General features: G+C 35.5%; 1 protein-coding gene and 2 long non-coding RNA genes across 3 annotated transcripts in view; 1 reads left to right on the top strand and 2 right to left on the bottom strand.

Annotated features, from left to right (window-relative positions):
• LOC306854641 overlaps positions 1-11,745 on the bottom strand; it is an 80,794-nt gene extending 69,049 nt beyond the window's left edge. Inside the window, exons 1-3 of the long non-coding RNA XR_013782862.1 lie at positions 11,656-11,745; positions 9,232-9,290; positions 7,697-7,790 (exon numbers count right to left, since the gene is read on the bottom strand). This is a non-coding gene — a long non-coding RNA (uncharacterized lncRNA). The remainder of the gene's footprint in view (positions 1-7,696; positions 7,791-9,231; positions 9,291-11,655) is intronic.
• Positions 148-20,440, top strand: LOC306854642. Its single transcript, XR_013782863.1, has 3 exons — positions 148-228; positions 14,276-14,322; positions 19,604-20,440. It is a non-coding gene; the product is annotated as an uncharacterized lncRNA (long non-coding RNA).
• On the bottom strand, positions 14,420-23,342 carry LOC306854640 (glutathione S-transferase kappa 1-like). Its single transcript, XM_079392821.1, has 8 exons — positions 23,265-23,342; positions 22,140-22,211; positions 21,960-22,041; positions 21,589-21,705; positions 16,634-16,776; positions 16,328-16,444; positions 16,151-16,244; positions 14,420-14,883 (listed from the first exon to the last, which is right to left on the bottom strand). Exons 2-8 carry the CDS (start codon positions 22,209-22,211, stop codon positions 14,834-14,836), a joined length of 675 nt encoding a protein of 224 aa, XP_079248947.1. The 5' UTR covers positions 23,265-23,342; the 3' UTR covers positions 14,420-14,833.
• Positions 23,343-23,561: the final 219 nt, after the last annotated feature.

Below are 23,561 nucleotides of genomic sequence, written 5' to 3' on the forward strand. Positions count from 1 at the left end.
ACCACTCCATGCAGGTGATGGAGATAGAGAAATGAGAGAAAAAGTGAGGATGAGAGAGTTTGCTCACAAATAGGCTCTGTCCTAATGACAACAGCATCCTCTAAAGGTCAGAATGGTTACTTCAGTTGAGGGAAAAGGGTAGAGGGTGCTGCAAAGTACATTCAGTATATACTTAATCATTGGAATGGAATAGCTGCCTGTGAAAAACATACTTCTACAATGACATTGGTAACCAAAATCTATTATTTTTGCTTGATGCTAGGTGTCAGAATACCTTTAAGACAAATACCACATTGGCAAACATAAAGACTTGCTGTATTTACTAAGTGCATATATATTGCTTTAAGTCTTGGATGCTTTTACAAGGTTATTAGTATATAGTGCTTTCTAAGGCACGCATCACTATTAGGCTACTATTGCTCATACTTGGATTTGACACAAACTTGATTGAACTTAGTGTGTAAAAAAATCTGCAGAAAGAAGGGTTAAAATGTAAAATGTCTAAAATGTAAAAACTGGGCTCTACTGAATTACGACCTGTGCAGACCAAGGACAAAAATGATAACTAAACTATCGAAACTAGTTTTAATAGTCATTGTTAGCAATGCACCAAAATGTTTTTTTTTTTTTTAAATCACTCAAAACAGACTAGGAAAACAGCACTCATTTGAAAATTAGTGTGTTTCACACAATTCATTTGCAAACAGAATACACGTTCAAATTCTTAGACCCAATGATTATGTTGGTTTTAAATAAAATTCAAGACCAATTTAAGGCGAAAATTGTGGCCACAGGTCAATGTTTTCAAATACTGTATAGTTTTCAGGTTGTCCAATGAATGTTATAAGCTGTTGTATATTACATTTTTTAATTAAGCCTAGAGAAACAAGATTCATTAATTACAAGGGACACAACATGATTTCTAAGACAGCAGCTTGGAGGGAATAATTAAATAAAACAATCATTAAACAGTCTCATTAATGTAGAGTTGTGACTCTTTATATCATAATAATGAGAGTGTCCTTGAGTAAGTGATATTACATGTATAGCACCAATGTTTGTCCATCGCCTGCACTGAGGGCACAGGAACCCTCATCAGCATTTACATAGGTAACGTCAAAGGTTAATGCGAATCTGCTCAACTAATTAACTAACAGTTTGACTTCTCTGCCTCCTCGCCTTTGTTCGGCTACAGACAGTCCTCCTCTCACCTCGTGCCAAGGTAATTTTGCCTGCCACACAACTATTGAATGCGTAAATGGTTTCTCTTATGTGGAACAGATTGCTCAGTCTTGGTAATGAAGGCGCCATATTTGGACATGGGTTTTGAGTTATCTCCAGATATTTATTTTTATGTTATCATGCCAAGTGTCACCAGGGGAGGCATGGTACCTTTGCAGAACCTTGATGGAAGTGAAGCAAGGTCACACTGACAAATGAGCGTGTCAGCAACCGCTGGACTCCACATCACTTTCACATCCTGTGATGTATATGACTTACATGTTTAGGTGTTAGGAGTTGTTTCTTTTTAAGTCACTTCTTAACATGCTGGCCAAGCTCTCATGTGGTGAGCTTTTTCCATGAGATGTGCTCTCATGCGATTCTTCTGCAGAAATAATATATAATGAGGTTTGGAATGAGGTCATAAAGAAAAGTTATACTTTAATGTGTCCAATGACCTTTTGAGAACTGCTTTGTCAAAATATGAGAAAACCATAAAGTGTGTCAGTCTAATGGTCCTTTAGTTCTCATGGAATAATACTTTTATTCAGCAAGGATGCATTAAATTGATACAAAGAAACAGAAAATATATTAATAATGTTACAAATAACTTCTATTTCAAATAAATGCTTTTCAATTTCTCATCAAAAACAAAAACAAAACAGAAATAAAATATGTCATGGTTTCCACATAGGCCTAAATATTAAACAGCACAACACTGATAATAACAATAAATGTTTCTTAAGCTTCAAATCAGCATATTAGAATGAATTCTGAAGGATCATGTGACACTGAAGACTGAAGTAATGCTGCTGAAAATTCAGTTTTACTATCACAGAAATAAAGTAATACTGAAACATACTAAAACATATAAGAATTATTTTAGATTGTAATATGTTACAATATTACTGTTTATTGTATTTTGATCAATCTCTTTAAAATTGCACTGTCAAGCAAACATAAAAAGTGCTTCATGTGGCAACATCTCAATGAACTGGTTTTTATTTAAGTTAAAAAGTATAATAATGACAGTATTATAGTTACATTTTAATTTAAGATAAAAATCTCTTTCCAATTACATGTCTTTTTATAAACACAGACTGCATGCAATACAAACAGATATTGCATCAGCAATTTTCAATCTAGCAGCTCTGTTGATAAAAATGAGGCGGTAAGCATATAGGTTTAAATATTATTACAAAAAACAACCGTAAGCGCATACATGTTACTGTTATTAATCTTTTTTAAGGAAACCAAAAAAACTAAACTAAAAGAAGTGCAAACATATCAAAATACTCATCCATTTAATTCAACCAATACTGTTAAACCGAGTGCTGTTTCTAGTATTCATTCTGCACCCACTTATGCATGTGTATTTGTGTGTGTGTGTGTGCTGTCATGTGTCTAAATGTTCCTCGGGGCTTTATCTAGTGTCACCAGGCATCAGACAGACTAGGCTGTCTCAGAGCCATGCGCTCGCCCATATACACCCTGATTAGGCTTCCCCCATCTCCCAAATGTGCATACTGACAGAAGGAATTGGACAAGGTCACTGAATGTTACCATGACAACCAGACACGCAAGCTGGAAGGCTTCAAAGAGATCTCCTCCCATTATCCTGCATAAAAAGCTTAGCTTGTAAGCGTGTGTCTAAGGCAAGATAGAAAAAAAATAATAATCAAAAGTCAATATTTAAAAGCATTTTGACATCACATTGTGGTGAAAATTTGAATATACTATATTTAATGAAGACTTGTGCTATTTCATTTCATTTTAACTGCTTTAGACTATGTAGGCTGCTTTAAAATGAATAAGCCGAATGCATTCTCTCGTTCTGTGTTTGCGCTGTTGACTACCAGTGAAGCATCAGATTAGAGCTGATGTCTGTGTCTGTCTGATGTGATAGATGGAGCCAATCTGGATTGAGTCTGTCACATAGTTTGACTGATACAGCACCACCCACCACACACAAACCCAACATCTGTCACTCAAACTCAACAACCACTCAGCAAAATACTCTGTATCGTAAAATAGACACTGGCCACAGCACACGTCAAAATAAATACACTGAACAAAATTATAAACGCAACACTTTTTTTTTGCCCCCATTTTTCATGAGCTAAACTCAAAGATCTAAGACTTTTTCTATGAACACAAAAGGCCTATTTATCTCAAATATTGTTCACAAATCTGTCTAAATCTGTGTTAGTAAGCACTTCTCCTTTGCCGAGATAATCCATCCACCTCACAGGTGTGGCATATCAAGATGCTGATTAGACAGCATGATTATTGCACAGGTGTGCCGTAGGCTGGCCACAATAAAAGGCCACTCTAAAATGTGCAGCCCAGAAAAAGTCTTAGATCTTTGAGTTCAGCTCATGAAAAATGGGGGCAAAAACAAAAGTGTTGCGTTTATAATTTTGTTCAGTGTACACACTGTAAACAATTATTTTTCGAAGTTGTCAATAAAACAAAGACAATTTGAATATGCTTTACAAGAATACACTATTACAGTTTTTCTACTTCAAAATGTCATGTTTAATTCAATTCATTACTTGCTGTTTCTTTGTGTGATTTTTTGTGTGCAATTTAGTGAAATGAGTGAAAATTGTTTTTTATAAAAAAAAAAAAAAATCAGTGTATTAAGCTATATCTCTGCAACTATGAGGTTCCATTTGTTTGAGTTCCAAGTCCTTGTTGAATTTGAATACTTTAAAAAAAAAAAATTAAATTAAAAGCTAATTTTCCCCTAGCAATCAGACCAGAGTTAACTACATAAAGATGATACATTTTAACCAAAAGTTCAAAGTGAACTGTATCTGTTGTCTGGTGCAATAATTGTTTGAAATTTTCAACATATATATATATATATATATATATATATATATATATAACAGTATTTCAAGGCATTTGGACTTTTTTGTGATTTACTGGATAATAATTAAGGATAAGGATAAAAAAAAAAAAAAAAAATACTCACAATTTGTACCCAATAAAATATTTTAGTTTAGCTTAGCTTCCCCTAGAACATTCCCATAGAGTTTTACCATAAATTCGCATGACATTTCCAAGTTGTGGAAACGTAAATAAAAATAAAGAAATAAGATAATAAAATTATGTAATGTAGTGAATTTTAAAAAAGATCTTTAATTTTTGTTGTTTAATGCTTGATTTGCGTTTTTAAATAATTTTGAGACTCCTTGAAAGTTTGCCGAGGCCCCCTAGTGGACCCCAGCGCCCCCAGTTATAACATATAAGTCTATATCCTGACTTTATTCTAATGATATTCAATTGAGTAAAAAGTGTTAAAACAGATTTTTGGTTTAATTATACAATAGATTTTTATATATTTAATGGGTATTTTCTTCTGTTTAGTTCTCTATGTATTGATATGTGATGCTTGGATAGTTCACCCAAAAATGAAAATTCTGTCATTAATTACTCACCCTCATGTCATTCCAAACCTGTAAGACCTTCGTTCATCTTTGGAACACAAATTAAGATGTTTTGGATTTAATCCGAGAGCTTTCTGATCCTCCCATAGACAATAAGGGTCCTTACACATTCAAGGCCCAGAAAGGTACCAAAAACATTGTCAAAGTAGTCCGTGTGACATCAGTGGTTCAATCGGAATGTTATGAAGCAACGAGAATACTTTTTGGGTGAAAAAACAAATTTTTAAACATTTTCTTCTCTTCTGCATCTGTTTTGGAGGCGTGTTCACAAGAGCGCCATGACGCATATGTATGGCGCTGCTGATGTATAACCCGGTGCGCCATGCTTTGTTTACTGTCTGAGGAAGACACATGCTGTATTCCAGCTATTGAATTCTACATTGACTGTGTTTTGGTCTTGGTGCAGTCTTTAAATTGGTGCAGAAGTGTGCATTTCCCGGATTCCCGAATCATCGGAAAGCAATGAGACTACGTAAATGTGCATTACCAACACCGACAGATGAAAGGCTTACCTTTCACACTTTCCCAGTAAACAATCCAGAGCGACTTCAGATATGGCTGCTATCTGTTCAGCATGATGTTGATTTAGATGTTGATTTGATTTGGAAACGTGAGTCAACTGAGATTGTGCAGTGAACATTTTTCACCAGACGACTTCAAACCGGGTCAAGGAAAGATATGACAAAAACTGAAATCAACAACTGTGCTCTCTGTCTTTCAGAAGCTTGTGCCTGTGGTTGTTGCTGTGTTGGAGCTTCTTCCATCTCTCTTAGTTCATCGTCTGTATATTCTGGTTCGAATAAGTACGCCTGGGCAAAAAAATGCAAGTCTCTCTGTCGAAATCTTCAGACATGTTTACAAAGACTGTTTTATGTACAGCGTGCGTCTTCCTACAACAGTAAAGAAAGTGCGGCGCACCGGGTTATACGTCAGTTTGGAGCATGAACGCACCTCCAAAACAGATGCGGAAGAGAAGAAAATGTTAAATAAAGTCATTACTTTAGTTTTTTTTTGGCCCAAAAATATTCTCGTTGCTTCATAACATTCCAATTGAACCACTGATGTCACACGGACTACTTTGATGATGTTTTTGGTACCTTTCTGGGCCTTGAACATGTAAGGACCCTTGCTGTCTACGGGAGGATCAGAAAGCTCTTGGATTAAATCCAAAACATCTTAATTTGTGTTCCGAAGATGAACGAAGGTCTTATGGGGTTGGAACAACATGAGGGTGAGTAATTAATGACAGAATTTTCATTTTTGGGTGAACTGTCTCTTTAAGGTAATTCATGCTTGTGAGATGTCATAGCCAGTAGCCTCAGTCTCCCCTACATTTGTCAGAAAACAAAAATTAATTAATATCCTTTCATTGCTTTAAAATACACAAGACCTTAAATGTTGGATTTGTTTTAAATCAAAGTTTAAGAATGCGAGGATGTACAGCTGGGCAAAGGGTGCACGTATGCAAATTATTTGACTTCTTAAGATTCAAAATGCCAAGCTTTTGTCATACCAGTGTTTGTGGTTTCACTGGGAGTTTTCCAGTAAGGCTGTTTGGGCACTGGCTGGGTTTGATCACTCCAACACATCCCTGAAGCCCAAGTGGATTTCAGATATAGTTTAAGCTTTAATGAGCCTGAGGTGCTTTCCCTCCCATCCTGCTGCTGAAAAGCATGCTCCATTATTTAAAGCCATTACTTCACGTCTGAAGCACTCGTCTCAATGAATACTGGTCTGGAAAGACAGTCGAGAGTTGGAGCCAACAAAATGAACTATTAAAGCCAACACCAACTTGCCAAAGCTTCAGTAAGTCATCTGATACACAGTCTGGTGATAGATATTAACACTAAAACATCTGCCACTGAAAAGCAAAATGGCATGCATTGCAATATACTTAAAAAGTAGGCATGGTCCAAATAGATTTTATGAAGTACAGCACAGTGCCGTTGTGGTAAGGTCCTTAGTTTCTATTTGAAGTGGCTTAACTCTTTAGAGCTACCGCGTGCACTAGGTTCTGGACTGCACTAGCAAAGCAATGGGATATCATAAAATACACAACCAGGCAAAACTAATGCAATATAATATTTTACAGGCCTGAACAATAAGGATGACCCACTGACCTAGGGTCAGGAAGAGAGTGTTTCTATATTTCCACTGAAAATTATGTTAGCTGATCCTCAACATTAAAAAAAATTAACATTTGGTTTTCTGTGATGTATTTTACAGAATTGTAAATTTTACTGATTTAATATAATATTTGAATGACTAAATAGAGTTACATTATAGATGCATAATTTGCAGGTTGCTGCCAAGTGCCTTTGTGAAGTATTGTAAAACAATTTAACATAAAAACGTATACAAATTAAAATACATGTTATTATGATATATATTGTCATTGACCGAATTGGCACTCATCTCATTAACCTCAGTGCTGTAACTGCACCAATCTACTGCCAAAAACCATCCAAAGCACCCACATTATCACTGACAAATGTGATTACTGCACGACTGAGCTATTAAAACTTATTTGAGGATTTCACAGACAACCTCAACAGGGCTTATTTAGTAGTTCATTTACCACTTAACTGTTGCAGCCATTAGTGAACTACAGGTGAACTTATCAGTTGTCTTTCCAGAGACATCAGTCACTTCATCCATTACCCTTGGAACTGTAGGCAAAATCCAATTTTAAATCCAATCAAGGCAGTCATTAAACAGCTATTAGTGACCAGAATTGAGATCTCAGCAACAATCTAATCGGTAAGATCTTTCCTTAGATGACCCAAGCAATGACCTCATCAGTGACCCCTCAGAAAACTCTACTGATCCCCTCACCGGTGACCTTGCTATTTTCCTCACTGATGGTTTTGTGTACGATCTTATTGATTACCACATTGATAAGTTAAATTGTGGCTTTCTCAGTTGAGTTACACTGTGAATCGAACTGTATGTCATTATCTTTATTTCATAATTGTCTAATGATGTCATAGATCATTTTATACCATATTTGTGATTCTTACCTTAACTTTTATAGATTCCATGCTTAATTCCATATGATGGGTGCCTATGGACGGCAGATGCAAACGTAGATGATGTTTAGAGGAGCATAGACTGCTGTGGGAATAGTGCCATCATGAGGACTTCGTAATGTATGCATGGTGGGCTTGTAAACAATCTGTTTTTAAAATACATCTATAATATCAATCAACATATCAGGCAAAAACCTACGGTGGCCGAAAGAACTCAACGCGCTTCAAATGAAAAAATAAATAAATAAATAAATAAAAAACACCTGCAAATAAAGATTCATTTGGCACGCGCAACAAAACACAACAAACACTCGCTACAAACACTCGCAACACAACCAGATAAAGAAACGCACTGCAAATAGGCACAGACCACATTAGAAATATTAAAGGGAATAGCAAAGTGAACGGCTGAGACATTTATCAATTAAATCAGTTTATTTTAACATCCTGATCATATACGATTCGCTTTTATATATATATATAAATAAAAACAATAAGCATAAGCTGACGAAATACACAATTTCTGTATTGAAATGTTATGTAAGCTGGCCAATTACTTTTATACTTTTATATAAAAATAACCATAGCATATAAGGCTATTACAATTAATTAATTAATACATTTATTTGATATATATATATATATATATATATATATATATATATATATAAACTAAAAACTAAAAATGGTTACTATACCATGGATTTACTACACTAACCACAGTTTAACCATATTTGTACACCTGTGGTTATACAAATGGTAGCCTAATCAATACACCAAATAAAATAAATAAATAAAAATTCATTTTGTTGAGGTAATTTTGTTGTGCTCTGTGCTTGCGTGTTTCTGTATTTGTTTGTGTTGTGAACTTTTGCAGCACATTTTTTATTTGTTTGTGTTGTAAGGATTTGCAGCATTTTTTGTATTTGGTTGTGTTGCGAGTATTTGCAAACTGATTAAAATGTTATCTTAATTTGCTGGTGCTTTTTCTATTTGCATGTGTTTTTTGAAGTTGCAGCATGTTGAGCTCTCTCGGCCACCGTAAAAATACAGTTGGTTCTAATAAAATATCAAAAGCAAGTAATCACGGTTTTACTGAACAAAACAGTTATAAATACATAATGTAATAAAACTCTATTTAATCATAACTGATGTAGCCTACATATCAAATGCCTGTAGAGGGCGCCAAAGGCCTGACAATTGTTTTTACACTTAAAGGGGTCATCGGATACTCAAGTTGATATGATTCTTTTGGGTCTTAATTAAAAGTCTATAACATACCTTGGTTAAAATTTCTCAATGGTAGTGTAAAAAACACTTTTTTTACCCTGTCAAAATCAGCTCTGTTTTCAGCAAGCCGTTTTTTTTAGTCCATGTTGCTTTAAATCCTAATGACTCTGCTGACCCCGCCCCTCTCTTCTGTGGAGTGACGAGCAGTACTACTTACTTCAGCCGCGAAACTGGCTAACTAGTACGTTATTAGGAAAGGCGATTTACAAAGATTCATAAAAAACACTTATACTCACTTCTTCTGTAGATGAAGCTGGATCACGAATCATTCGCAGATTGGGGATTGGTGCATTCCCTTCAAAGCGAAAGTAACGTTAATCCACTGCGTATTCAGCGGCTCAGATGTCGGAAGTAAATGACGACTGCTATAGTCATTATTACATCTAACCAGGGCCGGCACCACGGGGGGGCGTGAGGGGGCGTGAGGGGGCCTCACTCGGACTATCCCACCCCCTCACTCAAGATGAGTGTGAAAATTAGATTTATTTATGAAATATAATGGTTTATTTAAAAAAAACAGTTGCCAAATTAATAGGCTTTCTAGCATTAATATGATGCTACTATAGCAAATATTTAGGACAGTCTGTTTCACAAAGTCTCATTTTAATTGTTACATCTGACACACAAACTTCTCACGCAAGCGGTTCAACTGAATGCAGGCACTATGCAGCACTTCTGACTAAGCTAAAGGTATGATGAAATATATTTTTTTAATGTTTAATAGAGGGCTAGATTATCGTAGTTAGTTGCTTATTTTGCTGTATTGTTTGATACTGGTCAATTTGTTAAACTTAAAATTATGCATTTGTTAAATGGGCCGAAATGAATGCATATTATGTCAGGGAATCGGTCGCAATAAGGTTGTGTTTCAGTGTAAAACAGACACAATTGAGTATTTCTGGTGGTTGTGGTGACTGTATTTGTGGTAAAACTGCTGCCCTAATACATGTTATTTCCTGGATGTCATATTTTCAAATTTTATGCGATTTTGTTTTATTATACTCTGCTATCTGTATTTGCTAAGTAGGCTACCTTTTAGTAGGGTCATTCTCTCAGAACGCATTTTTCATTCCACTTCGGTACTTTTCCATTGTGTTTCAAAGTAAACGCTATGCAGTGGCGGTGTAGCATGGGGCTTGACGGGCTATAGCCCCATCAGAAACTTGCTTAGCCTCGATACAGCCCCCCCAAGAATTTCCAAATGATTTTCCTGTTTTTTAACTCTCGGTGTCACTCACATTAACATTGAAAAATAAACATTAAAAACCTAAAAAAGTGCCTAATATGTGGCCTATAAAGATATTATGGGGGAGGGGTCAAGCAACTCAAGCAAGCAACGAGCAAACTTTGTGCAATTCACTAGAGAAAGTGAAAGTAAAAAAAAAAAAAAAAATACTGACGGCATTACCGGCGCATATTCTCTCTGAGAAAACGAGAGACGAATCTAGTCTAACATATGCTGATATAACTGTCTTAAATTATTCCCTTAATATTTATTTTTTTGGCTTGTAGTGAAAAACATGAGAAGAAACGTATTTTGTGTTAAACAGGTTGTTTTTGAAAACCAGTGCCTGAAGTAAAGCTGAATTGTCATTGATGACTGCAGTGTTAATCATTTTAATTATAGGCCTATATTCATTGTATAAATTAACAAACCTGTTTAAAAAAAATCTTTCTAAAAAATATTTTCAATGAGGAGTAAGCTAATACCCTATTTTATCCTCAGAAATTATTGTGGGGCAATAATTTCATGTAATTTAATAATAAAAGTAATCTAATAATAACAATAATAATATGCCTAATAGTAAGAAGAATGTAACAAGCCTACATTAATTGGAAATGATAAATCCTCTTAATATTGCCCATTTTTGACGCTGCCTCTGGCTATCATCGACACATGATACCATGCAAATCAGCACGGAGCCCTTGTGTGCCCTTGTGGAAATAGTTTTATGAATTGTAAAAAAAAAAAAATTGTTTTTATTGAATTGAAAAAAGAAGAAAAAAAATCCCAACTTTCTCTCTTTTCTATATTCGTTCATAAATTATATTACTTTGTAAGTGTCATATTTGGCAGTTGGCATTATATTACTAATGACAGTGACACATGAGAAGTTTAATATCACATGCTGGGAAAAAAAGTAAAATATGCCTTTTTCGAAGCTGCTGTATATATATATATATAAGATTTTCTCAATTTAATTAGTTTATTTAGCACCCCCTCTGAACTGTTAAGCCCCCCTTAGCACCCCCAACAAAAAAATCCTGGAGCCGCCACTGGTGCTATGGATGTCTTTGAATTTGAATGCTGCGCTCTCGTCTTTTATAGCAGTTTCTCAGCGCGTAATACATCATTATAAAACACTGCACTGGAAAAAATAAATAAATAAATTAAATAAAAAATGAAATAAAATACCTTCCACTGACCTGTCTCGTGACCAAAACACTATCTGTGAACCCAGTATTCTAATAGTTGTAGTAGTAGTGCGGGCAGGTTTGTTTACAGTCTGACAAATACGTGAATGGGCCACATATGTTTTTATTTATTTATTTTTTATTATTATTTTACTTTGCGCTACGTCATCGCCCCCTTTCGTTACCTCAGCCGCCCCCTCATCAGTGCTGCGCTGGCGCCGGCTCTGCATCTAACAACAAAGTACCTCAATCGCTTAATCTGAGACATCTTGCCTTCCCCTGCAGCGGTGTCGACACAATGGCGGTCGGACTGTTTACAGCTCATTCAGTACACTGAGCTCACTCAGGGCGGGTCTAAGGTAAAATGGCCTTGTCAATCAACTATTGTGGGAGGGGCCTGTACGGAACTACATCATTCTGACAGGGCTCTCGGAACAGCCTGATTTGGGAAAGGGGATTTTCAAACAGGCATTTTTAAAAAAAACACTGGATGGATTTTTATCATTATAGGATGGATGTGTACACACTTCCAACACACAATGAAACATAAGTAAATAAATAAAATAACATAAATATTAATAATAAACATCCGATGACCCCTTTAATAGCATGATCTAGTCCTTGTTGACTAAACAACATTTAATTCAAATGTCCACTTAATCTTTAATATTTGTGATAGTATCTACTTGGTGAAAGAAATGCTGCAGGCACTGTCATTTCCTGAACAAGAACATCAAAACAAGTATATATCGCTGCAGCCCGGAGACCTCCAAGTGAGAGGGACTTATGCCGCAAGTAGGTTGGGACAGCTCCAAGAGGGAGGGTAGGTTTAGGGTTGAGTTTGGTGTAGGGCATATTAACAAGGCCCAACCTATGCTGACTTGCTGCCTCACTGCCTTATGAGGCAATGACTTTGCAGGCAGCGTTTTTGCACGAAGGCACCTCACGAAACTGAATTCGGACAGGCTTCTGAGGCAGCGCAATGGTTTAACAATCTACAACAAAATAGAACGAGTTTTGGTGCTAACTAAACAAATATTTAATTACTATAATATTAATTTCTCGCTAGAAATAACATCAAAAATACAAAAAGTTAATCAGAAATATACATTTACACACAAACTAACCACCAAACGCTACTTTCAGACGCCATCTTTATTTTTTAGCTCAACCGTCAGTCCGTCACGGATTGGAATTCCGCGCACCCAGGAACCCTGCATCTTTCCTTTTTGTCAAACATTATTTGCCCCTATGTATTGTCAATGGTATATCCTGGTTAGGGATGGGAGTCGTGGGCCCCTGCTTCCTTACCTCTTATCGCACAACGTTGCCCTGAGGCAACGAAAAGAAACACCTTCTACACCTTCACACACACATATTTTATGTACAGTTCATTTCATTTTAAATAAGATTACTAAAGCAAATAAACTTGCCTTCTTCTCACACTGTGCTCATGTGACCATATGTGTCAGAAAAGGAAGTCCTGTCTTTTATTATGGATTTTTATTATCTATTATGGATCTATCATGGATTTCTGAAAATTACCTTTTATGCAGTGTGTAACAGCATTAAGTGAATGAAAACATCCTGCAAAGTTTTAAATCTGAAAGTGCACCGTATATAAAGCTATTGTCTCTCAAAAGAAAGAGTCATCTCTGAATCATGAGTCTTTTTTTAAAACTTGAAGTCAACAAGTTTTAAAAAAACAAGTAGCATATTGCCCACCCACTTGTTGCGCTCGCTCAGGAAAACTTGATTTTCGTGTTGGTTTGAATCATAGACTGTAAAAAAAGATCTCCGCTTCCTTCCACTATAGAAAATTTACATTTTCCCCCTCTGGTCTATGCTATTTATTTGTTTGTTTTTAGTTTATTTATTTATTTTATTTTTATTTATTTATTCATTTATTTATTTTTTAACTTTCTATCTTGTATTATTTTTTTGTATTTTGTCCTCTATTGTTTTTGAGGTTGTTTGATTGTTATTAAGTGTTTTGGCATTAATAATAAAAAATAAAAAAACAGTATGGCTGCTGTCATCATGAGTAAATTACCTCATTTGGAGCCAGAGTCTGCACAGTAGTGTTGTGAGGTGGAGCCGCCGAATCAAACTCCCGCCCAATCAACCATAACGACACGCCCCGTTTTTATAGTATCCAATTACTAGCTAAAATGAAACTTATCACAAAAAACAAACAATTGAACATATATCATTGTGATAACAACTACCTTAAATGACCAAAACCATATCTCGGAAAATTATATTGGAAGTGTAATTATTTTTTTTATTTTGAAGTCCCATTCGTTTACATAGAGAGGGCGGGGTTTATGACCTGTACTGCAGCAAGCCACCAGGGGGCGATAAAAGAGCCCACAGCTTCACTTTTCAGGACATGTGAGGCACACCCGGTTTGAATGAAAATGCAAATTCATTCTTTGCCACTAGGTTCCACTTTTGGAGCATTAAAAATAGCTGTTTCCCCGAAAACAGCTGTACACAAAGAGATGGGTGAATTGTTTGGGAGTCGTTGTGTAAATAAGGTAACACTAAATGCATATTATAAGAAAATGAAAGTGTTTTTGACCTTGCATGCATTTCAACCTGTCGTTGGGGACTCCCAAAACCGAAATATGAACCTTTCATTACCTATAAAAGGGGCACTTTAGTGACTCCCACCTTACTGGACTGTTCTTTGATACTTTTCAAACATTTTAATTGGTTGCAATCATTTAAAAAAAAACGTACTGAACATGGGGCATAAGAACAGCAGCACATATATTTATTTCATTGAATCGCAGCTTTTGTAAATTGACAATAGCACTAGGCTTTATTATGATTTTTAAATTGTTTTAATATTTCTTTCAGATTCCTTCATTGATGTTACATTTACGCCAGCAGGTGGCAACAAATGAGTGAGTCACTGAAACAAGCATTATTATGCTTTGTTAAAATTAGCTTGTTTACAAATCTACTAATGGTTAACAAATGATAACAAAATAGATATATTTTCCATTATTCCTTTATTAATGAATGCAACAAACACAGTTTGGGATAATTCTGAGGTTGCATCCCACCCCCTTCTTCTGTGGGGCATATTGGGGCATATTGACACTTGCCACAAGACACTTGAATATATCTGTATATGGCTCAGAGGTGATCTTATTCAAATAGCTTGCTATCTACATAGAAGCCGACTGCAAATTGAAACAGCTCACTGGATGACACAGTTTCAGATTCAGACAGTCCATGAGCTGGCAGACACAACAGAAACCTAACTCAATGCAAAAAACAAACAAACAAAAAAACCCACAAAAGTGAATATTTCATCCGATGTCCCCTAAAAATGTAAATGTGTGTTTGTTTGTTTGTTTGTGTGTGTGTGTTTGCTGTTGGATATGGATATTGAGTATGGAAGAGTAGTGATCACATTGTGGCTGTGGGCTTATTAGGGTAAGGCCCCATCCACTTCTCCCCTGGAACACAAAAGAATGACAATGCATAAGAAGATGACACTGACTACATTTACATCACATCAATAATCCGATTTTAATACGATTAAGACAATACTCTGATTAAGACTCTACCATGTAAACAGAGATTTTTGATTACCTTAATCCGGCTAAAGTCATAATCGAAGTAAACACAAATCAAATTATGACGTGGAGTATTCCTATTTTAGTCGCATTATGAAGTGCAGTATAGACATGTACACACCTTAATCAAACTATTACTATTCGTGTAGGACTTTTCGCCCATTTTGCGACAGGATACACACACAGCAGTGGTCAAATTAAAGAGCTTCTATACCACCGTCGTCTGTATGCACGTACAAATAATTAACTGCACTTGAAGCTTTCATGAAATTAAAAATGAAACACCCAAAACTGTATATGGCATCATCACAAAGACGAACTATATGTTTATACGTGAAATTCTGGAGGGGACATCGGATGGCGTCGCATGGTGACTTAATGACGCATGCCATTAATCGATCTATGTACTATAACATGCAAAATGGGAACATGAAAGGATTATTCTAAAAGCAACTCATGTAAACGCCTTAATCATAATATTGTCTTATTCAGAACAAGGTCAATAATTAGATTACTGATGTCCATGTAAACGTCAATGATTGGACAATGAACGGTACATCACCAAAGAGTTTATGACTTAAAACATGAAAAAGCCCAACAAATCATCAAGAAAATTGTATGGTAAATATAAAAATATAATAAAAAATCGGAGTATTAATAAACAGAACACCTGTTAACCCCCATTCACCCGTGCAGTTGAATGAATGAATGAATGAGCCATTTTTATGATTGCCTCATTCAATCATATTTTTCATTTTTATTTCATTCATTTTATGAAATCAGTTGTCCATGATTTCATTTTTTTTAAATATTAAATCAGTAGTCAGTTTTTCCACATGCATGACATTATAGTGCTAAATATAAACTGTGACTGGAAAATGTAGACATAAATTAGCACATAATATTAAATAACAGAGCATTAATAACATACAACACCTTGCTTTTCTTGTGAGAGATTACTGCTTGTCAAATAATTGTATCGTTTGTTATTTTTTATAATGACAGTAATTGGAATAGCCTTTCTAAAAATTAAAAAGGAAAATTTAAAGATGTAAATAAAATGTGTAAATTAACTAATGGTATAAGTCAGATAAATTGTTGGTTAATCGGTTAATCAATTAATTGTTTACATCCCTAGTCTATTTACCGAATAAATAAGCCATGAGCTCAAATTTGTCAGAACCAAAGAAGATCTCAGCCTTCCCATTCACATGACCCACGATGAATGGAAGACCAAAGCACTGCAAAATGGGGGGAAACTGTGTAAGGAAGGTTTATGATATTTTTACTACAAAGACAGAAGATGCAAGTAAAATTCACTGACTTTATAATCCAGTGCTTCCTGTGTGACACTCCTCAGCTTGTCTTTGATTGGCTGAGATTTTGAAAGAGTCAGAAATTCCTCCACCTCATTGGCTGAGAGACCTGCCTTTAATCCTGCCTGAGCAGAAAGACACCAGAGAATACTATTAATTATAGTTAAATAACTATGTTTGTTTTATTGTCTCGACTTAGCATAGATAAACAGGTCAGTCTCCATCTTGGTGCTAAAATAAATAATGACAAAAATAATCAATTAAATATATATATTTTTTTTTTATTCATCTCATTTATCTCAGTTGTAGGATACCTCAGTGAGCGAGGCAGGCTGGGTAATGTCCTTATGAGTGCACCACATTCTCTTCCAGAGTTCTATAGACACCCTCTCCAGTGTATCTCCCTTTTTTTCCCTCTCTGCTACAACTGTCAGAAAACGCATCGCATTCAAAGAGTCTGATGGCAAGAGAGAACGGGAGAACAAAAAATAGAATAAAAGAGATGTGATTCACTAAGAAGCACATGTCCTTTTTTAGATTGTAACAACAGTCTGATTGACGAGTTACATGTATATATCTAAAAATTACATGTATATACATATACAGGGGCGTAGCCATCATTTCAGAGGTAAGGGGGACATAAGTGTAATATATACAGTATCTCACAGAAGTGAGTACACCCCTCACATTTTTGTAAATATTTTATTATATATTTTCATGTGACAACACTGAAGAAATGACACTTTGTTACAATGTAAAGTAGTGAGTGTACAGCTTGTATAACAGTGTAAATTTGCTGTCCCCTCAAAATAACTCAACACACAGCCATTAATGTCTAAATTGCTGACCACAAAATGAGTACACCCCTAAGTGAAAATGTCCAAATTGGGCCCAAAGTGTCAATATTTTGTGTGGCCACCATTATTTTCCAGCACTGCCTTAACCCTCTTGGGCATGGAGTTCACCAGAGCTTCACAGGTTGCCACTGGAGTCCTCTTCCACTCCTCCATGACGACATCACAGAGCTGGTGGTATGGTCTTGGCCACCGTGCTGCAGCTCAGTTTCAGGGTCTTGGCAATCTTCTTATAGCCTACGCCATCTTTATGTAGAGCAACAATTCTTTCTTTCAGATCCTCAGAGAGTTCTTTGCCATGAGGTGCCATATTGAACTTCCAGTGACCAGTATGAGAGAGTGAGAGTGATAACACCAAATTTAACACACCTGCTCCCCATTCACACCTGAGACCTTGAAACACTAGCGAGTCACATGACACCGGGGAGAGAAAATGGCTAATTGGGCCCAATTTGGACATTTTCACTTAGGGGCGTACTCACTTTTATGGCCAGCGGTTTAGACATTAATGGCTGTGTGTCAAATTATTTTGAGGGGACAGCAAATTTACACTGTTATACAAGCTGTACACTCACTTTCTGTAATGTATATAACTTACCAGTCAAAAGTTTTTGAACAGTAAGATTTTTTATGTTTTTTTTAAAGAAGCCTCTTCAGCTCACCAAGCCTGGATCGATTTGATCCAAAAGTTTTACTATGTACAACTGCTTTCTATTTGAATATATTGTAAAATTTAATTGATTGCTGTGATCAAAGCTGAATTTTCAGCATCATTACTCCTGTCTTGTGCCACATGATCCTTCAGAAATCATTCTGATATGCTGATTTGCTGCTCAAGGAACCTTTTTTTAATTATTATTATTATTAATAATATTTAAAACAGTTGAGTACATTTTTTCAGGATTCTTTGATGAATAGAAAAATCCAAAGATCAGCATTTATCTGAAATAAAAAGCTTTTGTAACATTATACACTGTACCATTCAAAAGCTTAGAGTCAGTATAATTATTATTTTATTTATTTATTTTGGAAAAGAAATGATAGAAATTAATACTTTTATTTAGCAAGGATGGTTTAAATTGATCAAAAGTGACGATAAAGACATTTATAATGTTACAAAAGATCTCTATTTCAGATAAATGCTGTTCTTCTGAACTTTCCATTCATCAAAGAAACCTGAAAAATTCCACTCAGCTGTTTTCAACATCATCATAATAATAAATGTTTTTTTAGCAGCAAATCAGAAAATCAGAATGATTTCTGAAGGATCGTATGACTGGAGTAATGATGCTAAAAATTAAGCTTTGAAATCACATTAAATTACATTTTAAAATATATTTAAAACTTTTACTGTTTTGCTTTGGATCAAATAAATGCAGGCTTTCTGAGCAGAAGAGGCTGCTTTAAAAAAACATTAAAAATCTCAATATTCAAAAACATTTGACTGGTAGTGTATAGGCAACGTTAATTTGTCTCTTTTTCTAGCTTTTAATTGGCTTAGAAATCAGATACACTGCTGGACAATAAATAATAATAATAATGATTTGTTTATATACTACAAACACTTTTTTTAATCCCATAAGGCAGAATAGTTTCTATAGTGTAATGAATGCTATGTCAATTAGCACTGCATTGTTAATATACTTTATTTATTACCTGGAGATGACTTGGAAAAACACAAATAAACCATATATTGTCGCAATTGCAATTCCAAATTCAATTTTTGCTATTTTTTTCTGTTTTCTTACAGCGATAGCTGGACATTTGTCCATATTAGGAATTTCCTGGTGTGACTTCTAGAGCGTCCTCCGGCTTCGAGTATGATTGAAACATACACTGCAGTAATGAGCGTTTAGCGCTCCGTTATGTTCATCTCGCCTTATTCTGGGTCCGAATAAAACATCAGGTCATGCAACAGACTCTCCTGTCTCTTTGAATTTAAATCTATATTTATTCACACTGGCTCTTGAAAACCTTTATGCGAACTCACTTGCCCGAAAAAGTGCAGGGATTATGACGAATTTACATGATTTTAAAAGTGGGGGACTGGCCATCTGGAGCACCGGGAGTTTTCCCGGTAAGATGTAAGCAGCTAAACATGACGAGACAATTCAGCAATATTTGCCAACTGTTTACGATGAAAAATCCGAAAGGACAGACATTAATTTTCAGAGGTGCAAAGAACTACTGTTTTTTTCAAATTTCTTAAATTAATACGTTATTCACAATATAAGATAATAGTGAGTGTTTGTAAATCTCTATCGAGGCTTTCTTCTGTAATTTCAAAGATGTATATCAATTTCAAACTTACTCTAGTCTAGAACATTGTAAACCTGAAGATTTCCACTTTCAAGTGGTGTGATTAGGAAAGTGCCTATATTAATAAAATATAATTTGCTAGTTCACATGCATTATTTTATATAATTCCAGGTCCTGAAGCAGCAAAACAGCCCCAGACCATCACACTACCACCACCATATTTTACTGTTGGTATGATGTTCTTTTTCTGAAATGCTGTGTTACTTTTACACCAGATGTAATGGGACACACACCTTCCAAAAAGTTAAACTTTTGTCTCATCAGTCCACAGAGTATTTTCCCAAAGGTCTTGGGGATCATCAAGATGTTTTCTGGCAAAACTGAGATGAGCCTTTATGTTCTTTTTGCTCAGCAGCGGTTTTTGTCTTGGAACTCTGCCATGCAAGCCATTTTTGCCCAGTCTCTTTCTTATGGTGGAGTCATGAACACTGACCTTAAACGAGGCAAGTGAGGCCTGCGGTTCTTTAGATGTTGTTGTGGGATCTTTTGTGACCTCTTGGATGAGTCGTCGCTGCGCTCTTGGGGTAATTTTGGTCGGCCGGCCACTCCTGGGAAGGTTCACCACTGTTCCATGTTTTCACCATTTGTAGATAATGGCTCTCACTGTGGTTCGCTGGAGTCCTAAAGCTTTAGAAAATGGCTTTATAACCTTTTCCAGACTGATAGATCTCAATTACTTTCTTTCTCATTTGTTCCTGAATTTCTTTGGATCTCAACATGATGTGTAGCTTTTGAGGATCTTTTGGTCTACTTCACTTTGTCAGGCAGGTCCTATTTAAGTGATTTCTTGATTGTGAACAGGTGTGGCAGTAATCAGGCCTAGGTGTTTTGTTTTCCCTTCATAAAAAAAACCCTTCGTTTAAAAACTGCATGTTGTGTTTACTTGTGTTATCTTTGATTAATATTTAAATTTGTTTGATCTGAAAAATTAAAGTGTGACAAACATGCAAAAAAAAAAAAAAATCAGGAAGGGGACCAACACTTTTTCACACCACTGTGGGTATAACACAGGCAAGACAAAGAGTAATCCTAGGGCAAGCGTGGGTCTTTGAGCGGCGAACAATATCCAGAGGGCTTGAGAAGAGGGGTAGTCCAATAACATAAGCAATAGTCCAAATGAGATACAAATAGAGTCCGAACGGCAAGGCAAAGGGTAAATCCAGGAAACACGGGCAAGAATCAAAACACGAGGAAACAGGCAAGGCAAGACAATGACAACTAAGTGGGCTCCGTAGAGTCGCTATCGCTAGGAGAGTGATATACGCTATACCAGGGTTCCTCAAATCTTTCCCTGGAGGTCCAATCTGCTGCAGAGTTTCTCTCCAACCCTGATCAAACTCACCTACCTGTGATTTTCTAATGATCTTGAAGACTCTGATTAGCATGCTCAGGTGTGCTAAACTCTGCAGGAATGGTCCAGATTTGAGGATCCCTGCGCTATACAATACTCGGCGATCTGACTGAGAAAGCCCATGGCTTAAGTAAGGCGTGTGCAATCAGCTGTGTGTGTGTCGTCAGTGCAATGGATAATGGGAATTGTAGTCTGGGGTGACGTGCAACAGTTAGTGTAGTGCAAGAGTCAATGTGGTGAGAGAGGGACCTCTGGTGGTGAGTGAACAGAAGTTCATAGATCGGATTCGTGACAAAATGTTTCTTGAGCAGACAATCAGCATATTAGAATGATTTCTAAAGGACCAATAGAAAGGCACCATAAAAAAAACAGTCCACATTCTGCACTACATTCCAATTCTTTTAAGCAGAGCATTGTGGACTGATATTATATTTATAATGTTAGTGATATTAAACTGTCCCTCTAAAAAAGATGTGCAAAACAATTTCTAAATTTACTATTTTACAATTATAATGTCATTTATTAATGTTACTGATAATAATTTCAATAATAATAATAAAAAAAAATTTTTTATTTCTGAATTGTGTTATATGTTAGCTGGTGGGTTTATGGTGTGGTGTGTTGCAGACCGGGTGTGGTGGGCCGCTCTGTGCCAGAAAGTCCAGGGCCAATTTTTATTTTATTCATAGATATAGCTTGCATTGCATATTAGAAATCTGATCCTAAGAAGCAGTAGCTTGAATACCTATCTTAGAAAGGTCTGAAGGTGGAAATATAGGGACTCCAAAATATTCAGACAGCAGTATCAGATCTGAGACCATGTATAGAAGTTCACTAGGGTTCAATCCAGGGACCGTGTTACCTAGGAAAATAACAAACTTGATAAGGGTTTCTCATCTATAAATAATACAAATTATAGTTGACTACTGTATGTTACAAATTATACTTCAGTGGTTACAAGATTATTGCTCTAAGAAGAGATCCACATTTAGTGCATAAAAAATAAAATGATTAAATAATTACAAGAGATACACTTACTGTTTGGAATATCTAAAAAGCTATGCCCATTAATGTGAGGTATTTAGATTAGTTGTGACCATGTAATTTCCCCATTACCTGAGCCGTGTATGATTCCTCCTAAATATGCTGGTTTGAATTTGGGGTCAATGTTCCAAACATTTCTATAGCGACACAGCACCTAAAAACACAAAATCAACGCATACATGATATTGACACTGCATTAGCACTGATGGCATGGCAATGAATACTATACTAAAACCAAAAAATATTACATACCTCAAATGCCAGCCAAGAATAAGGAGAGGTAACATCATAAAAGAGCTTAATAATTTTTCTGGAACTGGACATCTGTAATAGATCATCATATAACTAACTTAAAAGCTTCATAGAGGTGTTTTGATTTAATATTTTTTCAAACCAAGAAGTAACTCAATATAATGTTTCCTTTCTAATTTAATAATATTTAGCTCATTTGGTCTGTGCATATGGTATTTTCCCGTAATTAGAGAGAAATTATAATTAACACCACATGTGGCTGTAATCTATCAAAATAAATAAATATTTTTAAGAAAGATTTAAAGAGAATGTCTTCCAATCTGTTGTGCTATAAATGCAGTAAAAATATGTGAACAACATTCTCTTTCTTCAACCCACAGAAATAGTAAAAGTTGCTTTTACAGCAGATTAAGTATTTTTAAAAAATGTTTCTCTCTAAACTTGTTATATATAGAATAGGGGCAATAATCATGCACATTTTCAAGTAGTGCACTCAAATCTTGATTGCCATGACTCGAACTATGTTGGTCGACGTCAGAATCTGGTGCAAATCATGGTAGGGTAGACATGTTCACCCATCCTCTTGGCTGAAATCGGAATCACATACTAGCATGCTGCTTGTACTATTTCTGTCATTATATTTATATGGCAGAAATAGTGAGAGTATTATGCAGTTGCTTGGTATCAAAGATAAATACTACGAAAAGTGAAACTTTAGACCCATATTTATGCAGATTCAATGGAATATTGCAAAAAAATATTGTATAAACAAATATTGCAATGATAGAGCTATATTGAAGAAGAATGAAATATGTCAGAGAAAAGAAAAGGGTCGTTTTAACTGTTATTTGAAGTTAAATGCAGCTTTGTTTAAATGATTTTGTCTCCATAGATATTGATCTTAAAGAAGTTGCCTTCACATAATAAATGTTATTTATGGTAAATGAAACTGCAAATACACATATACTGCACTGTGATTTCTATAGGTGCTTGATACGAAATGGAAGCGATAATCCTGGCTGATATGCTGTGACTTTATCAGCTGCATTTGCTTACGTCATAGTTATAGTATTCTCAGTTGGAAAAACTAGAATAATGTAATTTGCATGCATGTGTGCAACTTACCCTGGCGTCGACCTCTGCTCTTCTTTCAGGTTCTGATGGCAATTATCAGATCAGTTTATGGTCTATATCTGCCACCCACTAGACCGGAGTGTCAAGTGACAATGTTAGATAATACAAGGTGTTATCCAATCAAGCTATATTAATCTTTAGTGTAACACTGAAAATTCAGTTTTGCCGTCACAGGAATAAATTGCATTCTAAAATATATTAAAATAGAAAACAGTTGTTTTAAATATTCCACAATATTACTTTTTCATTAAATTAGTAGTGAATACATCAGTAAATATATCTGCAAGC

This window comes from Barbus barbus, assembly GCF_936440315.1.
Source record: "Barbus barbus genome assembly, chromosome: 35".
NCBI classification, from domain to species: domain Eukaryota; kingdom Metazoa; phylum Chordata; class Actinopteri; order Cypriniformes; family Cyprinidae; genus Barbus; species Barbus barbus.